Source organism: Oreochromis aureus, linkage group 13, assembly GCF_013358895.1.
Source record: "Oreochromis aureus strain Israel breed Guangdong linkage group 13, ZZ_aureus, whole genome shotgun sequence".
In the NCBI taxonomy this organism is placed as follows: Eukaryota; Metazoa; Chordata; class Actinopteri; order Cichliformes; family Cichlidae; genus Oreochromis; species Oreochromis aureus.
In genome coordinates, this window is record NC_052954.1 from 2,304,105 (window position 1) to 2,331,969 (window position 27,865).

General features: G+C 41.1%; 1 protein-coding gene across 1 annotated transcript; it reads left to right on the forward strand.

The window, feature by feature from the left end:
* The first annotated feature begins 1,606 nt into the window (after positions 1-1,606).
* On the forward strand, positions 1,607-26,104 carry pcca (propionyl-CoA carboxylase subunit alpha). Its single transcript, XM_039621787.1, has 23 exons — positions 1,607-1,716; positions 3,354-3,431; positions 3,585-3,632; positions 4,285-4,353; positions 5,707-5,820; positions 6,813-6,866; positions 7,425-7,556; positions 8,546-8,582; positions 9,232-9,310; positions 10,213-10,315; positions 11,242-11,336; positions 14,733-14,883; positions 15,011-15,154; positions 16,245-16,319; positions 16,398-16,466; positions 18,235-18,310; positions 18,393-18,606; positions 19,079-19,181; positions 20,772-20,870; positions 21,220-21,273; positions 24,037-24,177; positions 25,139-25,216; positions 25,839-26,104. The coding sequence occupies exons 1-23, from the start codon at positions 1,639-1,641 to the stop codon at positions 25,905-25,907; spliced, it is 2,160 nt and encodes a 719-aa protein (XP_039477721.1). The 5' UTR covers positions 1,607-1,638; the 3' UTR covers positions 25,908-26,104.
* Positions 26,105-27,865: the final 1,761 nt, after the last annotated feature.

Sequence of the window (27,865 nt, forward strand, 5' to 3'; positions counted from 1 at the left end):
AATGAAAGCTGTTTATATTTTGACCAGCAGCTGCTTCAGAATGCCTAAGACTTTCAAATTTGATACATTATTGTAATATCAGCTACAGGCAACACCAATCAAATACGTCCTGCTCTAAGACTGCTCTGGGATTGTCACAGACAAATCTCCGTAGTGTTAACAGAGAAAGCATCCGGTGAGTGACAGTTCTCTGCAGGAAAATAATGGTCAGACTGCTTAGAGTTGGAAGGTAAGTCCATTAACCACTTGTTACAACCAGACTGGAAAAGCGTTGCGTGATGAGCCGTGGCTTCTGCTGCAATGTTCGGATGGCAGGGACAGAGTTGGATGTAAATAACGTAACAGCGTGAATTAACCCTGCCTTGTATCTGCACCTCTGGATGTGGGTGGTGGTGGTGTATTGGTGTCTTGACATATGGTCTTGGCACCCTTAGTGCTATTCCTTAAAGACCACAGGCAAACTGAGTATTATGGCTGACCAAGCCCATCCTTTTATGGCCACAGTGTGCCATCTTCTTCTGTCTGGGTCCAACACTGCATGTCACAAAGCTCACATAATCTCAAAGTGGTTTGAACATGACGATGAGTTCTCTGTACTCAGATGGCCTCCACAGTCTCCAGAGCTCAGTCCAACAGAGCACCGTTGGGATGTGGTTGAAATGGGGAATTCAGCCAAGAAATTTGCAGCAACTGTGTGACTCCCTTTTCCTTCAAAGGCTAAAGGATGTAATTAATGAAGTGTCCGGGTGTGAGTGTGTCTGCAACCGACGTGATGTGTTAATATCAGCTAGGATAGCACCCTGAGGCCCTCAGAAATATAACCTAATGGCTAACAAAGGGACGGCATTTTCAGTAGGCGTGTTTAGTCATGTTTATACACCAATGAAAATTTTGTTCCAAGCACTTTAACTTACTTTTGGGTTCACGTGTGCTATCTTCAAAGCTCTGGTGAGTGGTGCTCTTGGAGTCTTGTGAAAAGCAAACATTTCTGCACCTGGATTACACCCAGGAGGCTCTCCAACCGTGAAAGAATTCAGCATGTGTAAGTTATTAGGCTCATCCGAGGGCTGACTGCGGCTCTGGAAGGTTTGAATCACGACTCCTGCACTGGGCATGTGCAGTGCTGTGCCCCCTTCCTCATTTCTTAGCTTTTTTGCATATCTGCAAGCACATTGCTTACATGTTTCCAGTCATCAACTAAACTTTAATGTTGGACAAAGATAAGCTGAGTAAATACAAAAAGGAGTTTTAAAATTTGATTTCTTAAGAGAAGAAAGTTATCCAAATCTACCTGAAAAACACAATTGCGTTCTTTGGTGTATATTCACAAATAGTCTGTGTTATTGTACATATTCTGTGCGCATTTTGGTCACGTTAAATATCTATCTTATAGAACTGTTATATTTGTTGCAATCGCTGCTGCCCTGTTGGCCTGGCCGCTCTCGACATTTTTAATGTCAATCATCATGAGTTCATAAAGGATATATTAAATGTCTTTACTATAAACTGACTGGCACTTCTACCTCATGAAATGTTCTTTCTGGCTTGACATCATTCAGTATTTACTACTTAAATACCGGAAATGACTTTTTGGCACCACACTGGCCTCCTGCGACTGTGCGCTCTGCACGCTACGTCATGACGTTGTGGATGATCGGCAACATGGCGGCGCACAGTGTTCCTTCGACGTTAAAGAGGCTTCTGTTCGCTGTAAAGGTGAGCTGACCGCGAGGGTCTGTGCTTTCACTCAGAGGACCTCCACAAACAGCTGACGCACAGTCCTCAGTGTCTGTGACGGAACAGCCGCTGGAAACAAACCTGGAGTTTCCATTGCGTGGAGGAGTCGTACCACACTGTTAGAGGTTTCAAAGTATTTTGCGCTGAAACTTGACATGTTGGTACTGCTGTGTCGCGTATCTTGTGCAGCAGAGTAGACACGAAGGCTTGCGGGTGACTGCGTGGCCTGTTGCTGCACGCTTCCATGTCACGGACATTCCCGCGACTGTGTGCTGCCCTCTCCCCCCGCTGTCTGCACCGAGTCAGCTGCTGTGACCCTGCACACCAAACATCCCGTGTTTGTGCAACCGGTACACCGAGACGCCGGCACCTCAAACACAGGCAGACGGAAACCAGGCGACAAGCTGCGAACAAATAGTTAGAAGCTGAAGCCATATGATGCATTTGGGGCTGTAGCTCAGGAGGTAGAGCAGGTCATCTACTGATTGAAGGTCGGTGGTAGCTCCCACTGCTCTCCCTACCCGGTGCGCGCTCCCGATGCAGGGGTACCTACCGTATCAAGACACCTGTCAGCCTTCAGCCAGCTGTATAACTTAAACATGGAGTCAGACCAAGTTAGCGGTTCATCTGCATGTTTTAATCCAGATGTTGTGCTGTGTCAGACACTCTCCTGCTTTGTAGCTGAAAGTTGATCAGGTGCTTTGATGAAGACCTCCCAACAACTTTTCCCAGTAAAGGTTTTAATGGTGATTCCAGGAACAGCGCTGCTGTTTCTTTCACGCTCAGCACGTCACGGTGTGTGGACAGACAGACTGGCTCCACGTTAAACTGTGCCGGTGTCGTCATCACTGCTGCTGTTGCTCTGCAGTGTTTATGTTAAAGCTGGGGCCTCTCATTCATTCACCTCCTACATACGTTTCTATTGCAGGTTTGTTTTCAGATGAAAATGTCGGCGAAACGCTGATATTTAAACACATCTGCTACAGAGCCGTGCGTTAAACGAACAATCGAAGCAAAGAATATGTGTCGAGAATTTTTCATAATCGATTCGTTCGAATTACTCGATGAATCGTCGCAGCGGGGAGCGATACAACGGGAACACGGACAAAAGCTTCAGAGAAACAACAAATAAAGCAGGAAAAGCGCAGCCAGTGACACTTCACTGTTCCCAGCACTCACTGCTCTCTCCTCAGCAGCTGCTTGGTTACACACTGACTGCAGGCAGACAGACAGTCCAGCAGATGGCGATCGAGCTCAACCATAAACCACGTTATTGTCAAACCTGGCGAGCATGAATAGGTGCAGTTAGTGGAGTCTTTTCTTGTTCACCTGTGTCGGACTTCAGCCACAAGCACACTGCACTACTGGCTCAAAACTGTGAATAAAAATAAAGAAGAATGCTTTGCTCAAAAACGTCTGAAAGTCTTCAAGCAAAATTTCAAAGGAAAATATCCAACTTTACTTAAACTTAAATGAGAGGCTTTTTGTAGCATATTTGCATATTTACTTGTTTCTGAGAATCAGTAATGAGGTCAGATTGACTCAGTGGGCCTAGCTGTCTGTGTGTGTGTCTGTGTGTGTGTACTAACAGTAAAGTTGTGCTGTGTGCTCTGCAGTATTCCCCTCTCCAGTCCAGATGCTGTGCTGTGCAGAGAGAAGCTCAGTATTCCACCATATCTATTCCCAGTGAAAAGGTAATGCATGGCTCTCCTCTGCTTATTTCATTTATGTATTCGTTCATATTTTCAAAAATGCTGATTAAGAAAATCTGTGTTTTACATTCAGTACAAAGTTGAGTAAAAAGTCTGTCGTAATGAAACGTTGCTGTTTGTCTTCTTCCCTCGCAGACCTTTGATAAGATCCTCATTGCAAACAGAGGAGAGATTGCTTGCAGGGTAACTCTTATTGACTCACACGATATGTACAGTTAACAGCTGGCTGTTATGGGGGGACTAAGAGGAAATTCCACTTTGACTTTACGGATAAATGCCACTGATATGTATCGACTTTCACATCAAGTTGTTGCCAGAATTCTTTAAATGTGACAGTAATTGTGCTCGTATGGGACCACAGGTAGCAAAAGTGATCCTTGACAATAACAGGTCAGTACCCCTGACCTAACCAACTGCCAAAAACAGCATTCACACAGCTGTAAATACATTTTTAGTGTGTGATTGATGTTAAGTTATGGTCACGATGAATATGTTTCATGCGTGGACGTGTCAAACTTCATCTTAAAACTAAAGCAGAGAGCAGCTGCAGCTCACAGCTGTGAAAGGTGCTCTGCCTACATTCTTCATCTCCTGCTAATTTCTGCATCAGTGGGTCAACCTTTCAGCCACCAGCTGCCTAATATTATGTAGCAGCGCGGGGGCTGTGGGGGTAAACATCCGGGATCCATGATTTCCAATACAGATGATTATTTCATCTATATATTATTCATATCGCAGAGCTTTTAATGCTGCAGCTGATTGGTGCAATTGGCTGTGCCTGCTAATATGTTCGACTGTGGAGTGAAGCATCACTATTTTCCTTGTTTTCAATCAGGTGATCAAGACATGCAAGAAGATGGGCATCCAGACTGTGGCTGTTCACAGTGATGTAGACTCCAGCGCTGTGAGTCACTACCTGTGCATTTCCAGGCAGCGAGGGAACTCGGATGTTAGAAATAACCTAAACTGAGGACTTGTCTCTGTGTTTAAGGGTTTCATTTGAATTTCAAACTCAGTGTGATCTGAGTGTGGTTCAGTAGTCGAAGGTTAAACGTAAATTCAAGCTCAGGTTAACTTAAATACTTTATCCTGAAAGTTCATAGTTAATGCATCTTTATGCTAAAGACGACTGGTTTTATTACATTGTTTGTCACAAAGTTAACACTTCAGTGTTGGATTAGATACCTGAGCAGTGATAAATCAGCTGATGCTTCTGCACTGACTGTGTTACAGTCAGGTATAATAACTAATGTTATTCATACCTGACTAATGATTAAAAAAACCTTATTTTTGAGTGCTGACACCATGTATACTACCACCTTAAAGTTTTATCACCTTTTTGGTGTTCACTGTATGAGCCATGATGTCGGGCGATCGTGGCTCATGAGTTGGGAGTTCGCCTTGTAATCGGAAGGTTACCGGTTCGAGCCCCGGCTCGGACAGTCTCGGTCGTTGTGTCCTTGGGCAAGACACTTCACCCGTTGCCTACTGATGGTGGTCAGAGGGCCCGGTGGCGCCAGTGTCCGGCAGCCTCGCCTCTGTCAGTGCGCCCCAGGGTGGCTGTGGCTACAACGTAGCTTGCCATCACCAGTGTGTGAATGTGTGCGTGAATGGGTGAATGACTGGATATGTAAAGCGCTTTGGGGTCCTTAGGGACCAGAAAAGCGCTATATAAATACAGGCCATTTACCATTCACTGTAAACTGTATTTGAATGATAATCAACATTTGGGTCAAAAAGATCCTTTGTGAGCAGCAGGAGAGCTTTAAATGTTTGTCAGTGCTTTGTTTGTGGCACGTTGGTAGAGCATGTTCTCTTAATGCCATGGAGCAACACCGTGTGCACGTTATACAAAAAGTGCACTTAAAACCAAATAAAACAGAGTGGCACTTCAGGAAAGCGTGAGCTCAGATCTTTTCAGATCACCCCAAAAAACAGAGTGCAAAGAGCCACCGAGGCCTCAGCTGCTTCAAACAAATGATTCTCTGCACCTTTGTTACAAGTGTGATGTGAAAGCGAGCCCAGAATGTGTGCCTAGGTTCTATATGAACTTTGCATTCATTTTTCACTTTTTTTGTTTTATCATTTTAGTGACTTTAAAGCACATCAATTGGAATAAAACACTTAATCAAAAATGGGCAGATGAGTAGATTACTGTGCTAATGCAGTGAAAAATGTCGTTGGGTTTTTAGCCACAGAGTGAGCCTCGGTTTACCTTCTGCTGTGGATGTTAATGTTCTGCTCTGTATGGATCTAGGTTCATGTAAAGATGGCTGATGAGGCGGTCTGTGTTGGCTCCGCCCCCACCAGTAAAAGCTACTTGAACATGGATGCCATCATGGATGCCATCAGAGTGACTGGAGCACAAGCTGTAAGTGCATATTCATTTTGTGTATTTAGCCCAGTCTGTGAAAGCGATAACCCGAGAACCAGGCGACATCGGAGTTTCAAACTGATGCCACAGGTGCATCTACTGACAATCTTATACGAGTTTGAATCTCAGTGACCGCATCCTCAAGGTTAGAGGTCAGAGGTCAAGTTTTCTGAAAATCTTGTGGATGGAATACCTTGAGAACAAGGTGATGTAAGTAGTTGCCTCCAAAATAAAACGGACAGGTGGTGTAAAATTTAGAAATTCATACGACAGGTGCATCTGCTAGGAACAGAGGGGTAACTCTGGCCACCACCAGTATTTATTTAGATATGCAACATTGCTGACATCAGTCTGTTAGAGGGACGGCATTCTTTCACTCTGATGTTGCCTATTCAATCACATCCACATGGACTCTTGCAATATGAGGTACTGTACACGATATATAAATATATTAAATTTTTTATTTTTTTTTAAGTAGTTGCCTCCAGAATAAAAGGGACAGGTTTGTGTTGTATTTTTATTTTTTTTAAAAAGTGAAATACAGTAGGTGAGTTTATCAAAGTGCTTTTTATCTAACATTCACAGTCTGTTGAACACGTCAGAGAGAAACTAAGGTTCAGTGTCTTGCTCGTGCAGTCTGAACCACCAACCTTCTGATTATTAGATGACCTGCTCTGCCTCCTGAGCCACCTGTTCAGTGGCTGAAAGGGGACAGTGCATGATGTATACCTATTTACATTGGAGTCCTATGGCCAGGTTGGCTGAGTGTCCAGGCCTTTAACATGTGTTCAGACTTGCACCATGTTGACAGTCCTGCTAGAGTCTGCTTCTAGGTCAGATGCAGTAATTCTGTTGAGTCTTTTTGATGCAAACAGCTTGTAATTCATAAGTACGATTAAGCAATTGTATGTGCACGAAGGGAGTTTTCCTCCAAACTCCTTTTAAAGTGTATTTGCATTTGAAAGTGTGACTTTTTTCTCCTCCCTAAGGTTCATCCTGGTTATGGGTTTCTGTCTGAAAATAAAGAGTTTGCAAAACGACTGGTGAGTTATGCAGTGAATTACTTTTCTCTCAACACAGTGACATTCCCACAGGTGTATAAAATGTGCCTTTATAAACATTTGTGAGTGGATTATTGTAATGACCTCGCTGATTGTGTGGTACTGCACAGATTTGAGCCGTTCCTAAGACAGGAGGTGGCTCCAGGCTGTTTTCAGGCCTGAGAAACAAATTGAAGCTCTGAAACTCCAACCAAAGCAAATCCAAGTGTCTCAGTGTCTCTTTCAGTTTCATCTGGCTCTCCTCTGTTTTATCGCTTTGTAAGGGCTCAAGAATGCTGGAAGAAATAACATGAATTGGTTTGCAACCCTTTGAGCTTGACTTTGTACGCCACCGATGATTTTCAAGTCATTTACTGCACTTAACTCTAGCTGTAAATACATGACTGGCAGTGTCTTCATACACTGGGGAAAACGGACAAATGAAGAAAAGTTATGAACGACTGGATGTTATGAGACCAGTATAAGTCAGATGTCATGTCTTTGTTCTTTCTTCGGTGTAAAGTCTGTTAGAAATCTCATGGTACTTTGTCTTGTTGCCAGGCAGCAGAAGGTGTAGCATTCATTGGCCCAGACACCCATGCTATCCAGGCAATGGGGGATAAAATTGAAAGCAAGCTAATTGCAAAGGCTGCCAAAGTCAACACTATCCCAGGATTCGATGGCGTTGTCAAGGTAGGGCCATCAAAACAGCAATGCATGGAAGCGAGAAGGCGTTTGCTAGATCAAATCTGAGGGCTGTGTTCGTCGGCTCTTTCATGGTTTTTGTTTCATTTTTCACTTATTTTTTTTTAATTAATAGGTTAAGGCTAAACTGGATTTTTTTTCCTGCTGCATCTAAAACAAATGTTCATATGTTAATATTTATGGCATATTTTTCTTGTCAGTTAAAAAAAATGTAAAATTATTTTGCTGTGTTGTAATACAATGCAGTTACATTTAAGCATTTTAACAATAAAAACCACGATGGTGTTACATTTTAAATTCATTAGGTTCTGAAAACCAGCTAAAAATAGCTTTTGATCAGTGAAGCTTCTTCAGAAAGTCTTCTTGCACATCACTCTAATCTAATGTTGCAACGCTTGGCTTAATGCTGCTCCTTCTCTGCATTTACTTTAGTGTTATATGTGCAGCACATTCTGATTGCTAATAACATAGAGGTGTTATAAACGTTCACGTTCAAACTGAGAGAGGAATTCAACAAGTTGGCAAAAGCTCATTTTTTGGAATTTAAAGATTTCGTCTTTGAATTTTTAATTCCACACATTAAGCTTTAAAGTTCTGAACAGGATGTAAACAGATGATAAAATTATATTATTCCCTTTGTTGTGAAGATGAAATGTGATTTCTTTATCCCAAAAAAGTTGGTTACAGCAGCCAGATCATGACAAACAACCTAGTAAATTACAATATCACAACACAGAGCTGAGACTTTGAGCTCTGTCTCAGTTGAAATAGGAATCCATTTATTTCTTCAGAAGACTTCTAGAAGTTTGCTTTGTTGATCTGTTGCTCAGCACTTTAATAGTTATGCACCTCTTGCAATAAGTGCAGCTGCAGAGCTGTCAACAGCCTTTACAAACCTCATATGTTAATAGTAGTGGATCGATATGTTCATGTGCATTTGCCCTTAAATACTTTGTTCTACTCCTCGTCTGTGTCAGACTGCAGAGGAAGCTGTGAAGATTGCACAGGAGATTGGTAAGTCATCAGTTTTTCTATGTGCTAAAAGTTTAATATTAGTGATGACAAGAAGAATCTTAGTGAGTTTACTGCAGACGTGATCTCCCACACACTTGTTCCTGGCCCACTCAAGCTGTTTACGCCTGTTTCAGATTTTTTTTAATGTATTTATTTGTGTTGAATTGCTGTCAATCATCACATCTTCATGGAGCTGTTACAAAAAGATGACACATGGCAGTGGTAATTGTATTTATTATGTTGAAAATTGCATTGTAGGAAACTCAATGTGCTAAACACAGAAGCTAAAGATGTAAACCCTGTGTAGGTTTACAATATCTGAAGAGGTGGAACAGAAGAAATCATAAAGCAGAACTCACAGTGTGTGAATATAAAGGATCTGAGTCTGTTTTACTCCTCAGTCGTAAAAGGCTGCTGGGGTTTTGCTGTTACTGTGGTGGGTGGACCACATGGACACCACAGTTTGTGAATGCGATAACTCAAAAACGAGGCGAGTTTGAAAATGAACCATACGTGTATCTACTAAAAATCTCAGATTTGTTTAAATCTCAGTGACCTCAAGGTCAAGTTTTCTGAAAATACTTACAGTATGTTGCCTGACTGTGAAAAATGCACATTTGCGGTTGTTTCAGCTTTGTTTTGTTGCCAGGTTACCCTGTGATGATCAAAGCTTCTGCAGGTGGAGGAGGGAAAGGAATGAGGATTGCCTGGAACGATGAGGAGACGAGGTATTTCACTTGGTCACATCCTCAGTATACATGAGCCCATCAACTACTACTGTTTTAGGAAATACACACTCAAGTATGTGTTAAACAAAATGTAGAAGTAATTGTTTTTTATTATTACAGGCATTGCTTATGTAGTAATGACTTAGAGTACTCTACCTCAGGTAATACTGTAAAGCCTTACATTGTAAATATAAGGAGTAAAGCTACTGCTATTAGCTCGTACGTCTGCAGCTTATGGAAGATGCTCGTGCAGCGTCTTCAGCTCACATTAGTTAAACTCTTTGATCTTATGCAGCTACAAATACAGCTACAATACTACTGCCCCAAACACTGATTCACCCCCTAATTACTATTAAACTAGTGGCCAGAAGTGCATAGCCCTCTTCCACTGGTAGTACCTGGTACCAGGCATTTTTTTGGTACCTACTTGGCCAGGGTCCTCCATTGTTACGTTTTTTTGTTGTTTTGGCAGCGTCGCTATAATGACCCCGAGCAAATGGTACTCCACTGTAATGGAAAACAACCAAAACAGAGTGGAGTGGGTACCAGTGGAAAAGAGGCATTAGTGAACTCTGAAATTCTTCCAGAACACTATAAACACTCATTTAATAACCTAACAAGTGGTTATATTATATGAACTTTGTAAATGACACATTAAACAGTCCAACTCTTCCTTTTTGTTTTGTCCCTCTGTGTTTTTCAGATGTCTGAACAACAAAAGTGTCGTTAGTCAAAATACTTCATCACCTGTTATTGCTAAAGCTATTCATTCAGCTCCTTGTGCTCTAAACTGAAGCTTATTTACTTGCTTAACTGTTTTCCTGTTGTTACTTGCAGAACACTGGAAAGTCTGTATTTGCTCTCTTTAAAACTGCTGTGATCTGTGGGTGTGCTGTTAACAGGGAAGGTTTCCGGTTCTCATCGCAGGAGGCAGCATCCAGCTTTGGAGATGACAGGCTGCTCATTGAGAAATACATAGACAACCCCAGACATATAGAGATTCAGGTATATCGAATGTCAACACTGCATTGATCTCCTTTAATATTGATGGATACATGCGAGCCGAGGTCACTCTTTGATTCTTAAACTCCTCGTCTCAGCTCGAGATTCACTGAAATAGAAACAAACTTCATGACTGTCTGTTCAGTCGTGTCGAGACTGTTACCTAACAGCTCTCACCAAACGCCATCTCAGAATGCACGACGCAAACAAGCTTGAAGAGTATGGGCAGCAACTGCAGAAGGTCACACTGACTCCTGTCAGTCAGACATGCAGTAGGCCCACACTAATAAGACAGTGAACAGAGTAAAGCCAAGCCTAACGACTCTCCCTCGCTGCTCAGACTGCAGATGGGAGGCAGAGTTTGGCTGAATCCAGCCTGAAAAGTTCGTATGACACGACCGACCACTCTGAGTGACAGGTTCTGATGTGGGCTGAAACTACTGGATCCCAGTGTACAGTGCTTAGAAATGCAGTGAATTCATTAAAGGTTTTATGCCACAGCTGCCCCAAATTAACAGTTTTGGTATTTCCCAAAATCATTTTTCTTTCTCTGATGGTTAATTCACCAGTTTCTGCACCTCTTTAATCAAAATCAGATTTTTAATGCTAAAACATAATATTTGTTATTATGCAAAATTTTACAAAAACGTGAAAAAATAGGAAAACACATGATTATTGTTTGACTAAGATGCTGAATGATTTACTTGGATTCCTGAAGAGAAACATAATTTTTTCTAAAAGTCCACTGTACCAGCTCACATTTGAGTATATAAGTGTGAATTTGGTCATTTTTAGTTTTAATAAAGTTTCAGATTTCAAAGAATAATTTTCTGGATTTTGTGACAGATGCTCTAATACATGCAGGCATGTTCACTGACATGTGTACATGTGTAAACCACATGGTGTGTTGATTTAAAAACCTCTTTCAGGTATTGGCTGATAAACATGGAAATGCTCTGTGGCTCAATGAGAGGGAGTGCTCCATCCAGAGGAGGAACCAGAAGGTAGTGGAAGAGGCGCCCAGGTTAGTGAGACGTTTTTGGAACATAAAGCAAGTAAATGGTAAACAAACTGGTTCTTATATGGCGCTTTTCTGCTCAAGCACTCAAAGCGCTTTACACAACCCCCCCTCAGTCACCAAAGTCAATTAGTTAAACATGGAGATGAAATAAAAATAAAACCTTGATCAAAATCTTGTCATTAAATGTCAGCAGACTGAGAAACTCAGTTAAGAATGGTTAGAATTATGACTGAACGAAAGGAGAGGACACAGATAAACGTCTCCTGGGGGAGGGACTATAGCTCACATACCAAGTCAAGGAAAAGAGCAGTAGCAGTACTAGTAGCTAATACATTAAGATTTCACATTAAAAGCAGTGATATGGGGTAAAATAATTCCAATTTCAAGCAATCTTAAAAAAGAGAGAATAACAGAATATTTACATCTTCAAGAAGATCTGAAAAGGACAGAATAAAACCACAAAAGAAGAAACGATCAATATACTAAAAACCCAAAAAAATTACAGGGACCAGAAAGAATATTACTGACCTGCTGCTCATTGAAACTGAAACCAAAACCAGGTATTTGGAACACATATTTGATGACTCGGGGCCTAAAGCTGCAAAATTACTCGCGAGAAGAATACGAAAACAACAGGTATGAACATTTTTAGAGGTTACTGCATGGAACTCTATACAGAAACGTTCAACCTAAACCAAATGATTTTTTAGAAACACTGGAGCTGCCAACCAAAGGTACAAAACAGAATGCGATTATCACATCAGGAATAACACCCAAGGGAATTCAAAAAGCAATAAGCAACTTAAAATCCAATACTTGATGCCACATTTAACTGGATTTTAAATAATGAAACTGTCCTCCCCTGCTGGAAGGAAGCTGTCATTACTTCCCAAACCAAGAACAAACAAATACGAAATATGTCAAAATTATAGACCAATCACTGAGTGTCGATTATAACATGTGTACCTCTATAATATCAAACAGGGTTTGTAAGGCACAAACACGAGACAATATAAGGAGAACATTACATGTAATACAGAGAATACAAGCAAGTCAAATATCAGCTGCCTGGATCAGTTTAGATGCAGAAAAAGTATTCAACAAAGTTAATTAGGAGTTTTTCTATGTAACATTAGGAACATTTGGATTTAATGAAAAGGCCCTTCAGTGCATTAAAGCAATTTATAAAAATCTCACTGCTGGATTAAAACGAATGGCTCACTAACTGAAAGATTCCACTTGGAAAGAGGAGCCAGCAGGGGTGCTGTCTGAGTGCTTTTGTTTTATATATTGAACCGTTGGCTCAAATGATTAGACAAGAAAACTCACTCACAGGAATCTACCTTTAGTGACAAAATAGGCTCGATAAAAATGAATATCCTCCCACGCCTGCTATACCTGCTGTACCTGTTCTTATCTCTGTTTAATTTCAACTCAATTTTATTTATACAGAAAATCACAACAACAGTCGCCTCAAGGTGCTTTATATTGTAAGGTCGACCCCACAATAATACATACAGAGAAAAACCCAACAATCATATGACCCCCTATGAGCAAGCACTCAAGGAGGAAGGAAAAACTCCCTTTTAACAGGAAGAAACCTCCGGCAGAACCAGGCTCAGGGAGGGGCGGGGCCATCTGCTGCGACCGGTTGGGGTGAGAGAAGGAAGACAGAACAAACACCCAGTGCATCATGGGAAAGCCCCCAGCAGCCTAGGCCTATTGCAGCATAACTAACGGAGGATTCAGGGTCACCTGCTTTTTCAAAGCAGATGATTAAAAGCAGTGTGGTGTATAAACACATAGTGAGTGAAAAAAGGTGCGTGAAGAAGAAACACTCAGTACAGTATAGCCCTTAGCAGCCGAAGCCTATTGCAACGTGACTAAGAGATGATTCAGGGTCACCTGATCCAGTCCTAATAATATGTGTCATGAAAAAAAGGAAAGCTTGAAGTTTCTAATCTTGAAAGTAGAGATAGTGTCTGTCTCCCGAATCCAAACTGGAAGCTGGTTCCACAGAAGAGGGGCCTGAAAACTGAAGGCTCTGCCTCCCATTCTACTTTTAAATACTCTAGGAGCAACAAGTAGGCCTGCAGTGTGAGAGCGAAGTGCTCTAATAGGGTGATATGGTATTCTTTATGTCTTTAAAACATTATTTGAAACTTCTGTAAGGGTACTTTGGTTTCACATCCACTTATTTTCTCCCAAAGTTTTTTAGAGGCTGCATCTGTGGGCTGGTTCCCCTGTACATGGAGCTGCTATTAAGTTCTATATAATTACAAAAATGCTTAGTCCTCATTGACCTCCATTTTGGTCTTTGTCCAGTCCATGGTTGTATTTTTGCTGTTTGATAGTTTGTTTTGTGTGTTCTTTATTTTTAAGTGTATTTAGCTTGCTAAGTGTTTTCTTAATGTGCTTCTGAGTTCTTACTTCCCTAATCTGTTGCTTTCCTGCCACATTAGTCTGGTTTAGTTACTTAAAACTCTTCCCTCCTAATATGCTTCTCTTTACACTCAGTTGCTACACTGCAAAAACTCAAAATCTTACCAAGTATATTTGTTTTATTTATCTCGTTAGACTTAAAATAAGAAACAATCAGCTACAGGGCAACATTTCAGTAAGCTAAAGGAACTTGTTTCAAGACTGAATCTTGAAACTAGAGAAAAACTAGAGATTTTTCACTTGTGTAATTGGCAGATTTTTTTCACTTAATACAAGATATTTTAGCTTGAAATAAGTGAAAAAAATCTGTCAGTGAAACAAGTTCCTTTAGCTTACTGAAATGTTGCCCTGTAGCTGATTGTTTCTTATTTTAAGTCTAACGAGATAAATAAAACAAATATACTTGGTAAGATTTTGAGTTTTTGCAGTGTAGCAATTCTCATTCACCTCTTTTTTTTCTGTTTCTTGGTTTTACTTACACACACACACACACACACACACACACACACACACACACACACACAGTCTGTTTTTAATCATGACTGAGCGTTACAGAACTGTGCATTAAATGAAGTGTCAAAGCAAAGTAGAATCATTCAAATCAAATCTAATGTGCTTTTTTTTTTTCATAAGTCTTTAAAGGTTTTTGATTTTAACGGGATAATCATAGGTCAGCCTGTGACTCTGGGAGGAGTCCTTTATCTCCTTCCTCATCTCTCCCACAGCTGCCATAACTCTGTACAATTCAGAGAAATGGTTTAAAAAAATGTTTTGTTTTAGCCTGTATGGTGGAGCGAAGCAGCAGTCACCTGTGAAATAATCAGCAATAAAACAGAGTTCACAGAGATTTTTAATTTTGCTTTTTAATAATTTGCCATGAAAGGTGGGTGAAAGACTTGAGCCATTTGTTTTTGTTTCAGTGAAACGAGTTTGAGTTTCTGTTTCGTGTCCATGCAGTACTTTCCTGGACCCAGTCACACGACGGGCAATGGGTGAACAAGCAGTCCAGCTAGCCAAAGCTGTGCAGTACTCCTCTGCTGGGACTGTGGAGTTTCTAGTGGATTCTAAGAAGAACTTCTATTTCCTGGAGATGAACACACGACTACAGGTTCACTTACATTTTATTTATATATGACAAACAGTTGCTCAAGGCCCTTTATTTGTAAGGTGAAGACCCTACAATAATACAGAGAAACCCCAATAAACCCCCCCCTATTTATTTATTTTTACTCCAGGTGGAGCATCCAATTACAGAGTGTATAACTGGCTTGGATCTGGTGGAGCAGATGATCAGGGTTGCCAAGGGTTACCAACTCCAGCACACGCAGGACGATATCCCAATAAATGGCTGGGCCATTGAGTGCCGGGTCTATGCAGAGGTGTGTGTGTGTGTGTGTGTGTGTGTGTGCGTAATGGTAACAAAGATCACATGAACCTTAGGCTACGTTCACACTGCAGGTGAAAGCGCATCAAATCCGATTTTTTCGCCCCTATGCGACCCATATCCGATCATGGTCTGACAGTGTGAACGGCTCAAATCCGATATTTTCAAATCCGATCTGGGTCACTTTGGTATGTGGTACTGAATCCGATACATATCCGATGTTTTAGAAAGCGACTGCTGTGTGAACGGTCAGGTCGCATTAAATCCGTCTTTTACATCACTGACACAAGACAGACGCCAATTATCAGCGCCGGAGAAGACATCGCGAACGCTTCCTGGCCATCCAGTGTAGATGTCAGTGAAACTGTTGGGAAGACAACGTGAACATTTTATTTGTACTGTATTTTCTGCAGATTCTGACAGAAATCTGCGACTATCCTTTGAAGCACCGCTCCTCTAAAACAGCAATAAGGATCATTATTAGGTTATTTACATTATTATGTAAATAACAAAATAACTTAAAGCAAAAACTGGGAAACGTAAAGTCCGAAGTCTTTATATTAAGGGCCATCAGTTAAACAATACTCTGGGTGTAAACAGAGCGCGTTCTGTGTGACATCTTCCTTTGCGCATGCGGGCCGCTTTGAGCGTTCACACTGGAGCGCGTTTGCTGTCGCATTTTATTTGTAGTGTGAACAAGCAGACAAAAAAATCAGATTTGATCAAAAAATCTGAATTGAGCATTAAGACCTGCAGTGTGAACGTAGCCTTACTCGTTAACTTCAATCACACAGCTTTGCACATGAAATATGAAGATGATCCCAACAGTATGTTTAAAAAAAACATTTTCCAAAAGTTGGGACTGCAGAAAATAAAAGCAGTGCAATAATTTAAAAATAATTTAAAGGCTGTATTTAACTCTGAATACTGCAAAGTCAGCATCTTTTTTTTTTTTTTTTTTTTTTGTTTTATTTTATTTACATTCAGTCAAACTTGTCGTTGCTCATTGTCCACCGACAAAAAGCATTTCTGACTGAAACACGAATAAAAGGAAAAACACACAAAAATCCTGTTTTCTCTGGTAGGATCCTTACAAGTCTTTCGGTCTTCCTTCCATTGGACGGCTGTCTCAATACCAGGAGCCACTCGACCTTGACAAAGTGAGTCGATCAGTCAGTTTTCTTGGTAAACACACAGTCTGCTGCCGTCGTTTCCTTGCTCACTCTGCTTTCCTCCAGGTCCGTGTAGACAGCGGCATTCAAGAGGGAAGTGACATCAGCATCTACTATGATCCCATGATCTCTAAGGTCGGTGATATATTGCATACAATATGATTTTTTTTTTTTTTTTTTTTTTTTTTTTTTTAGGAACATATGAAATGGAAGAAAATAGACTAGAAAATGTAACCATTCAGTTCCAAAGTGTATTTGCATCAGATCTTTGAAGGTGGTCGGTGCAGTTCAGTGCTCCACAGATGACTGTTGATAAGACGGGTGTCTCAAACTCCTTTTACATCGTGGGCCACATACAGCCCACTTTGATCTTAAGTGGGCCAAGTCCTCTTCTGTCACTTCTTCACCCAAGTTTGTTTGTTTTCTACATTTAATCTTGGCCAAAAAAGATAAATACAATGATAAAAATTAAAAAGTTGAGCGATGTCAGTCGTGCACATTAACAGCACTCAGTCAGGCCTTCAGTAAGAGTCACGATATCATGATGCCAGAGGTCAGACAGCTTTCAGCTCATAGGAAGGCAACAGACGTCAGTCACTTACTGCAACCAAGGTTTGTAGAGGAGCATCTCTGAATGCACAACATGTTGAACCTTGAATTAGATACAGCAGCAGATGACCTGCCGTGTCTGTCAGCTAAGAACAGGAAAACTTAAGGCTACAGTGTGCACAGCCTCACCAAAGCTGCACAAAGCTGAAACATGTTCCCTGGTCTGTGTGTGCTGGACCAATGGCTCAGGCTGCTGCTTGTTTAAGGCTGGGGGGATATTTTATTGGGAGTCTTTGGGCCTCTTAGCACCACCTGAGCACCATTTAAACACCACGCCAACCTGAGTCTTATTGCTGACAATGTCCATGGCAACAAACTGTTCCAACTTCTACAATCTGGTAGAAGGTTCCGCATCATCCGGGCAAGGACAGAGAGACTCAAGAAGAGCTTTTCCGGCCCAACAAGCCATCCACACACCCACAAACCACACACACACACACACACACACACACACACACACACACACACACACACACACACACACACACACACACACACACACACACACACACACACACACACACACACACACACACACACAGGCTGGTGTCTTGAATATGAAGATGAGCTCACTGCACTCAGTCTGCCTCCACGCTCATCAGGTCTCAGCCCAGCAGATGTGGTGAAATGGGAGACTCACATGATGGAGCTTGTATGATGCTGTTGTGTATGTGTGGACCAAAATCTGAGGCTTGTTTCCAGCACCTCGTTGAATCTAGTGTACAGCTGAGGACACAGTGGGTAAGACGGGGTGTTTGTAGCTCAGGAGGTAGAGCAGGTCATCCACTAATCGGAAGCTTGGTGCTTCAATCCCTGCTCCAGGCAAAGTATCCTCGGTCAAGATACTGAACCCCAAGTTGCTCTTGACACGTTCATCGGAGTCTGTGAGTGTGAACGTTTGATAGAAAGTGATGTAGTTTAAAAAGAGAAAGTGCTTGTATAAAGATTCTTATTCAGCTCTTTTCTACTCTCAGTACTCAGTCAATTTACTCTTGAACAGGAATTGTGCTCATCACTTAATATACGACACGATTATACCAACATTCATCACGTATTCAGGAATTAAACTCAAAATGGACTAAGTAGCACCACTTCCTTATTAAATCAATGCATGTGTTTAAAAAGAAAAGGAGGATAGAAATTTCACCTGTGTGCTCTGTGAGAGTGTAAGTGCTGCATACATGACATTCTCAGTTATGGGATGTTCTGTTTCTCTAGTAATGATTCACAGCAGCTCCTGATGACTTGACTGTTTAAATAATAACATATTAAATTCTCTGATATCAATTTGTAGCTGATTACCTACGGAGCTACACGAGCTGAAGCTCTTGGTAGGATGGAGGACGCTCTGGATAACTATGTGATCAGAGGTAGAGTACATGTTCGTAGTGTGTCACTAAAACAACATTTGTTGGGTTTTATTTCTCTAAAGTTGGATCGTTTTCTTTCCAGGTGTGACCCACAACATTCCTCTCCTGCGAGAAATCATCACTCATCCTCGCTTTGTCTCTGGTCACATCAGCACCAACTTCCTCCCAGAGGTTTACCCTGATGGCTTTAAGGGCCATCAGCTAGAGGCAGATGCAAAAAGGGAGCTGTTGGCATCAGCAGCAGTGCTCTACATCACTGCTGAGCTCCGTTCAGCAAAGGTCCTTGGTACCCAGAGGTGAATACTCCAGTACTTGTTGTTTGGTGCTACGCGATGGGATTCTCGGGAGAAAATAACAGGGCTGGAATTGTATCCTAAATCAAAGTGCAATCAATCACGGTACCTTCCAATTTTTCAGTGCAAGTCTAATTAATGTTCAGCCTGAGTGGACTGGTATGTATATAGCTGTTACTGAGCACTCACAGTACTTTTAAACTACAATCCACAACATCTCTTTCATACACGCCAGCAGATCTTCATACACTGCATGATATTTTGTTGTCTTAAAACATTTAAGTTAAAGTTCTTATATTTTAATAAAGGGCATTATTATTGAAATTAACTTGTCAGTTTCTTTTTTAGCATGTCTGACAACTATAGATCCAAACCATTATTCTGTGTCCCATCTGTCAGTTATGGGATCACTGCGTTAGCTGAACTCAGGAGCAGCGATGACGATGAGGTTACAGAAGCAGTTTGTTCTTTTCAGGGTGGCCTCCACTCCTGTGGAATGCAGCCACTGGGAGCTGTGTGTGGAACTGGGCGAGGAACGCCAGGATGTGGAAATCAGCAAATCAGGAACTGTTTATACTGTGAGTATTAAAAGCACATCTGCTCTCGTTCATTCTTGCTGTACTGGAAAGCTGAGAAAAGGATAAATGTAAGTAATGAATACGGCCATCGCAGCAGATGGCCCCGCCCCTCCCTGAGCCTGGTTCTGCCGGAGGTTTCTTCCTGTTAAAAGGGAGTTTTTCCTTCCTCCTTGAGTGCTTGCTCATAGGGGGTCATATGATTGTTGGGTTTTTCTCTGTATGTATTATTGTGGGGTCGACCTTACAATATAAAGCACCTTGAGGCGACTGTTGTTGTGATTTGGCGCTGTGTAAATAAAACTGAATTGAACTGAATTGTGAGCAAACACAGACGTGTTAAACAGAGGATCAGCTTTATACCAGCAGGACTGGCCTGTTCCTGTTCCTGATGTAACCTTCTGTAAGAAGTCAGGTGATACCTGTCTAGATGATATAATGTTATAAGCTTTCTGTTTTCTGTTCCTTTATAATTTTACTAACTTGTTGACTCTTGTTTGTGAAGAATAATGATGTGTTGTGTAGCCTTTTTACGTACAAATATGTACCAAAAGCTCAGACTGGAGCTGCCATCTGCTGTGACTGGTTGGGTGAGAGGGGAACTGATGGGTACAATTTAATCACACGCAGCAGCGGTCTATATATACCTGGGGAGGGAAGTCCTCCAGTCTGAGCCCACAGCAGCATCACTGAGAGCTGGATCACATGACCCTGATCCATGGTGACTCCTAAATAGGCTTTATGAAAAAGGAACGTTTTAAGCCTAATATCAAGACTAGAGATGGCGTCAGTCTCATCAGTCCACACTGGGAATTGGTTCCACAGTGGGTCTGATTGCATTTTATCGCTAGTTAAAGTCCTCAGCTTAGCAGACCTCTAACTCAGCTTGGCTACAGCGCTGGGGTTATTCTCTTAGTGATGAGGTGAGATGTCCTAGTTTTAGGGTTGGGTTTGTTTGTTCATCTAGATTTAAAAAACTATTTTTCCTGGCTTTCCACTCCACCTTACAAGTTATCTGCTTTTAATGCACATTTTAAAATTATACCAAGGAGTCAAACTTCTGCTCTTTTTCAGAGGAGCCAGAGTGTCCAGTATGCAGTGAGGAAGTAATACTGGTAACATGATACCTGACCTCTGTGGGAGCAAAGTTTACCTACACTGTGTTGGGAGACAGAAACAGAGCATAGAAAAAAGTGCTTTTGCAAATGGGAGTAATGAATGAAGCAAGTTACAAAGAGTAGAAAAGAGCTAAATAAGAAGCAGCATGTTTACCATTTACACAGCAGTGTAGAAAATAATCACTACTTTAAATTCAGTTACTTGACCTTTTAGATAGAAACTCAGCCATGGGGTGGCAAGCAGGTGAAAAGGTGTATCTAATAAAATGGCAGGTGAGTGTATTTGACTGCAGATTAAATTTTATATGAATTTAAAGATTAGTTAATAGGAATTCAAGCCAGAATTTGTCTTGATTGGAAAGCTATTGGTGATCATCAGGAGTCCCGATTCATTCAGATAGTAAAACAATAGAGTGAGCATTGTTTGATGTAAAAGAGTGGCTCTCCAGTTAAACTGTATTAACGGTGTCTGCAGGTGGAGATGGATGGAGCGAAGGTGGAAGTTTGGGGAGCTTTGAATCTGGCCTCCCCATTGCTGCCACTCACAATCAATGGCACACAGAGAATGCTACAGGTAACACACAGCTACGTGTTGGTAAAAAGACCTCAATGAAACTGATTGGAGCCATGGTGATATGGTGGCAAAATGGTGAAACCAAAAGAGTGGCTTGATAGTTCTCTGTTTTCTTCAAAAATTCTACTGAAAGCATGCAACGTCCTTCTACCTGAAGATATTCCCTTGGATGATGGTAGAGAAGAGCAGTGTCTGTCCATGTGGTGCAGCTTTTATCAATGCATTCAGTTACTTCATGCCTCAATCCTGCCTGACCCAATGAAGAAGCAGGAGGCACCAGAAAAGGCTAAGGGAGTTATTGTATGGCTGTTGGGAGCAATGAACTCTTTTTCTTCTTCTTTTGTTTTAGTGCCTTTCCAGAGATGCTGCTGGAGTGATTGTCCTACAGTACCTGGGCACATTGGTAGGACTGACTCTTTCAAAATTATATACAAATCAAAATGTAGGCTAGTGTCTGAAAGCTAACTGATCACCACAGGGTGTAAAGTTTGGTCAGGTGAAGGGGGAAGATGCTGGAGAAACCTGGTGTATGCAGAGGTATTGTGAGGGTGTGCTGGGAACATCTGGCAGTGGCTCCAGTCTCAAACTCTTCTATTCCCACCGGTTAAAGAGTTTTGATTGCATTCAGAGTCGGCTGGGGACATTGATTCCAAGGCAGGGATAGCTCAGTAGGGTAGAGTGATAGGCCCATGATTGGAGGGTCGGGGGTTCGATTCCACTGAACGACTAGCCTGAGGTACCCCTGAGCAAGGTACCGTCCCTACCAGGGTTTTAATAGTTTTGCAATTTTCATTAGTTTTTATTTTTATTTAGTTTTGACTTCAGATTTTCAATTTTATATTAGTTTTAATTAGTTTTTACCAATTGTTTGCTAGTTTAGTTTAGTTTTTATTTTTTTGAAAATCCTTAGTTTGAGTTTAGTTTTGATTAGTTTCAGTTATAGTTTTAGTTGTGTTTGCAATAAAGTGTAACAAAATCCCAGTTTCATCATATCAGTCATGCTCTTCTGCTTATCCTTGGGTATGTTGCTATTCCTGCTACCATACCCTGCACTCTGGACAGGTCGCCTGTCTGTCACAGGGCTAACACGCAGAGACAGACAACTCACATTCCCACCTATGGGTTCTTTAAATAAATAAATAAATAAATAAATAAATAAATAAATAAATAAAGGCAGATGAACAACCGTTGATACCAGGCAACTATAAAATGTATATCTTGGCCCCAATGAGACTATTAACTCTTGCAGCACCGGTGTTCGTAATTTTGGTTCAAGTGAATTGATAAACTTTTGAAGGCAATTGACTCACACAGTTATGTAGATATCCCAGTCCTGTTGTCTCGGGATGCATCACGCTGCCTTGCCTGGGGTTAGCTTCTGTTTTCTGGGGATGAGGGTTGGGCGTGCTCCCTTACCTTCTCCAGGTAAGCTAGGTTAGCCTTCTTGTGTGAGCTTTTCAAGTGCACTTTAAGGTTTGTGGGATTTTTTTTCCCTTTAGAAATGTCCCTCATAATTTGTCTCGTTCCACTACAACACACTTGCTTTATCCAAAACACAGTCATATTCAAAGAAATCCCAAATTGGAAGCTGGGGCTTTCTCCAGACTTTTCCTGACATGATTCTGCGCGTGGACGGAGCAGCGACACAGACGACTCGACTAACGTACTGCCACCTGCTGGCATAATGAGACACAGCAAGAAAAAAACCTGGAAACTAAACTTCTGTTTTACCCTTGATGACACGCACACATCAACGAAAACTAAACGCATTTTTGCTATAAATTCAGTTAATTTTAGTTAGTTTTGTGAACACTCATTACAGTTTTAGTTAGTTTTCCTTTTTTCGTTTTTATTTTTATTTCCGTTAACGAAAATGTTTTTTCACTTCTAGTTTTCGTTATTTCGTTAGTTTTAGTTAACGATAATAACCTTGGTCCCTACACACTGCTCCCTGGGTGCCCAATGGCTGCCTACTGGTTCACTTAGTGAATGGGTTAAATGCAGAGAGGAGTTTCCCCACGGGGATCAATGAAGTATACATTATTGTTGTTGTTGTTGTTGTTGTTGTTGTTGTTGTTATTTTTATTATTATTATTATTATTATTATTATTATTATTATTATTATTATTATTATTATTATTAAGTGACCGTGGTCCACACCTCCATTGCTGAAGCTGCCACAAGGTTGTCTCGATACCTGTCATGGTGGTAATCCCCGAGTCAGAAGGTGAAGGGAACTGTCAGGTTGAATGAGTGTTATTGGCCTGGCCCTCAGTTTAAGTAAAGGGGATCACACTCCTCAGCCTCCTAAAGAAAGTCTGTGCCAGGCGACCGGAGGAATCCATCTGTTAGTCGAACCTGGATTCAGGAGGAACGATGCAGTTTTCATCCTGGTCATGGAAAACTGGATCGTGTGGACTTTGAGAAAAGCCTTCAGCATCCCCCACAGGATACCTTATGGGACCCAGTCGAATACATTCTCAGAGTTTTTCAGGCAACCTGATAATAATGAATTAAAATAATTCATCTTAGAAGAAAAAAATGCCTGAACTACTAAACCCTAACCCATCATTAGCTTGACTTGGTCTATACAAGTTAATATAATAAAATCCTTTTACTGTATTCCAGTTTAAACTATACCCTCTAATTGATCAGTAAAAAGAAATCTGAGCTTGGTAATAGCTTCATCTTGGAGTCTGTCGCCTGCAGCAGGCCACAGGCTGTGGAAAAGCTCATTTCCTCAGACTATTTTGCTTAGTTTTGGGATGGCTGAGGAGCGTCTGCCATGAATCGGATCATCAGTGTCCAGTACTAGCCGCCGCTGGTTTCCAAGTACCTAAGCTGGACCCCAGGTTGCTCATAATGCATCAATGTGTGCATTATCGATAAATCTGCACTGTTTAAACTATTTAAATGTATTATTTGTACAGTGCAGATTACAACAGTTTGGTAAAATGTCTAAACTGCTTGACTGTTCAGTGTGTATATACGTTATGTTTATCTAGCTCCCAGTGTGGCAGCAAAACCTGTAAAAAGAGATGGTTCCATGTTTTTTTTGTGTGTGTTAGATCAGAAGAACTGTCCATGTTATTGATATATTGCCGTGCCAAACACTGTTCCCCCCCATACAACGCTTCTTTTTTGTTTTTCTTGTAAATATATATAGTTTAAGGTTCGAGTTCTGTCCAAGCTGGCTGCAGAGTTGAACTCCTACATGCCAGAAAAAGTTTCAGAGGACACGAGCAGCATCCTGCGTTCGCCGATGCCGGGAACAGTTGTGGCTGTATCTGTCAAACCTGGAGATACGGTAATGCATTCCATGTAGACATTTACAACATTTAAATGCTGTTTAATGAAGGTTTAAACACAAAATACTCATCAATGAACAGTTGTTACAACTGTTACAGTTACATATGGCCTAGTTCATAATGGGGAAAACGCCTGTTGTAGTTGACATGTTGCTGGTAAGAATGTGGAGATGTGCTGAAATGATTAAGATTCAACATCATTTTAATTCTTAATCATAGAAGTTGCTGAGTTTTTGAATGCATGCTACAGACTGTGAATACATTTTGATATTTCATGTTCTTATATATTCATAGATTAGAGTCATTGAATGTTGTTGGGCATTATTTTAAATGTACCACTTTTTTTTTCTCCCACTGCAATCACACCGAACTCAGTTTTACTCCAAAAATAGACTGTTTTATCTGTTTAATCCATGTTTTTATCTTCGGTTCACTCACATTACTCTGTCAGGTTCTCATAGTTGTCCATGTTAACATTATTCATATTCCTCAGATGGATTAAACTGACGATGCTGCCCACCTTTCACTACCAGCGTACATGCTTAAATGAGGTTGAGCACCCTGTGTATGAATGGGTGAATGAGGCATGTTGTATAAAGAGCTTTGACTGCTCAGGTAAAGTAGAAAAACACTGTAAGACCAGGTCCAGTCAGCACTGGGAGCAGAGCCAGGAGATTGGGCCTATCAGTGAAAAGAAATTAAAACCATTATTTTTGCAGTTAACAAAATGCCATCAGTTTGTCACAAGAAGTCTACGTGCTGCTAGTCTCTGTTTGTACAACAGCCCTCGCTGTCGCTCCTTGTAGATGGCAGCCTGAGCTTCAAATAAATCTCTTGAATATGTGACAAATGGTGCACGGAAGGCAGCAGGAACAGCTTTTAGTCATCGTATCCCTTTTTAAACATTTAAATTTACAGTTAAGCCAGTGTTTTTACACACTCTGCTTTGGGGTTTTTTAGGTTGCAGAAGGTCAGGAGATTTGTGTAATTGAAGCCATGAAGATGCAGAACAGTTTGACTGCTGTCAAGCAAGCAAAGGTAACAGGAGATGTGACAGTTACTCCCATAACCAGATTTCAGTAGTATTATCTAGGTCAGGGGGGTCAAACTCCAGTCCCCGAGGGCTGGTTTCTTCAAACTTTTAAATGAGTCCCTGCTCCAACACACCTAAATAAAATTAATAGGTGATTACCAAGACTGTACAGTGACCTGACTGCATGCTGAGGAGGCAACCCCTAACCCTACTTTTCTGTTTCTTGGTTTTACTTTTACTTACACACACACACACACACACACACACACACACACACACACACACACACACACACACACACACACACACACACACACACACACACACACACACACACACACACACACACACACACACACACACACACACACACACGTATGTATACATATATGTAAATGTGTTCTAAAAAGAAATGCAAATGCATGAGTGCAATAAATGTACTTCTAAAAGTACATTTATTGCACTCATGAGCTGCAGCATTCAGGTTCTATAGTCTAGACAGACATCAGCCCTGAGAGACTGGAGTTTGACACCCGCAATCCAGAGCGTAGATTTTAAGTGGTGTGTTTCTAAAACTGTAAATGGACTATTTAAAGTCTGTGCTTAACTACATGTGTGTCCTTACAGGTTAAAAGTGTCCACTGTAAGCCAGGGGAGACTGTGGGGGAAGGAGACCTGCTTGTGGAGCTGGAATAAAACATGATCCGTTCCCTTTGACATGTGACTTGTGTGAACTGGGACAGATGGAGTTGAACTGTGTCACAATGTTGGTGTGGGTGCTCACACAGTTGTCACATGTATCTTTGATTCAGCTGACTGTTCCAATCACTCTGTTGTATTTAGGTTCCATCCATCCATCCATCCATTCGCTTCGCTTATCCTTTTCAGGGTCGCTGGGGCTTAGCTGTCATAGATATTGTTGATATTGTTGTTGGTAGGCCAAACATTGAAATTTGGATGAACTGACTGACGAAAATAAACTTTTCCAAATAAAATTACTTTCAGTTTTTGTTTTTCTTCACACACAACAGCCGCCTCAAGGCACTTCATCATAATACAGAGAAGACCCAACAATCATATGTTCCACTTTGAGCAAGCAATTTGCTGACAGTGGGAAGGAAAAACTCCCTTTTAATAGGAAGAAACCTTTGGCAGCACCAGGGTCAGGGAGGGGCGGGGCCATCTGCCATGATTGGTTGGGTGTGAGCAGTAAACAGGACAATGACACGCTGTGGAAGAGAGCCAAAGATTAATAATTAACGCAGAGTGGTGTATACAGTACACAGTAAGTGAAATAGAAACACAAACTGGGATTTGATTCAACAGAAGAGGAACCTGGAACCTAAGCTAAGGGTTGTTTCCCATTCTAATTTTAAATACCCTGGGACCCACAGGACAGAATTGGTCCTAGCACCGAACCCTGTGGAACACCATAATTGACCTTAGTGGGTGAAGAGGACTCTCCATTTACATGAACAAATTGGAGTCTATTAGATAGATATGATACAAACCACTGCAGTGCAGTACCTGTAATACCTACAGCATGTTCTAATCGCTCTAATAGGATATTATGGTCAACAGTATCGAACGCAGCACTGAGGTCTAGCAGGACAAGCACAGAGATGAGTCCACTGTCAGAGGCCATAAGAAGATCATTTGTAACCTTCACTAAAGCTGTTTCTGTGCTGTGATGAGCTCTGAAACCTGACTGAAACTCTTCAAATAAGCCATTGCTTGTAGGGTTAAAGGTTTTAACTGTGGCATTCTGAGAATGTTTCATTTGTTAATGTCCACTGTGGCCTGCAACTTTTTGGGGATTTTTTTAATCCTGTGATGTGAAAGGTAGACTATTTGACATGTTGTGGAAACATTACCGGGGTAACAGATTACTTCTATGAAACAGTCCTGTAAGATCACTGGAAGAACTGGAAGAGCAACAATGTTCTCAAACATTTTTTATTGCATTGAGAATTTTGTGATCAATCAAACGGATAAAACAGTATGTTGGAGATCTAAACATTTCTGAGTGCAGTAATTGTAGCTGATGACCTTTGGTTTGTGTCCAAATATATAACAATACCCTGCCTTACAAAAAAAGGGTTAAGAGCTCTTTGTGAATCAGACAGTTTTAGATAATCATCTAAATTGTGTTTTTCTATTGAGTGTGTTTCCTATTTTTTTAAGGAGAGACTGCAGAGTATGCTGAGTCATGCCAGGGTTTCAGCTAATAACTGTTTGGTAATCATCTTAGTGTAGAAAATGCTATTTATGCCCGTCAAACTGCATTATCTTTGTTTGTTTTTTAACGTAACTAAATAAAAGGTAACATCAGAAGTCTGTTGCTCTGGTAACTGGAACAGAAACCTTGTTTCTCTCATTTCAGGATTAACAAACTCTGAATTTTCATCACTCATGGTCTCAGGGAGATCTAAAGTTGTTCGTAGTGTCTGAACATGTTCAGGTAAGTAAATACAATAACCTGTGGCAAAAGTGAGGAATCTTGAAGGCAGGTGGCCTCTAAAGGGAAAGTATCCAAACTAAGATGTAAAGGATGTCTGAATAGGATCCCTAAAAGTTGATTCTGTTAATGTGGACGTAGCGCTTTCAGTGGGAGAAACGTTTCGTCACTCTAGGTGACTTCTTCAGTCTCAGCT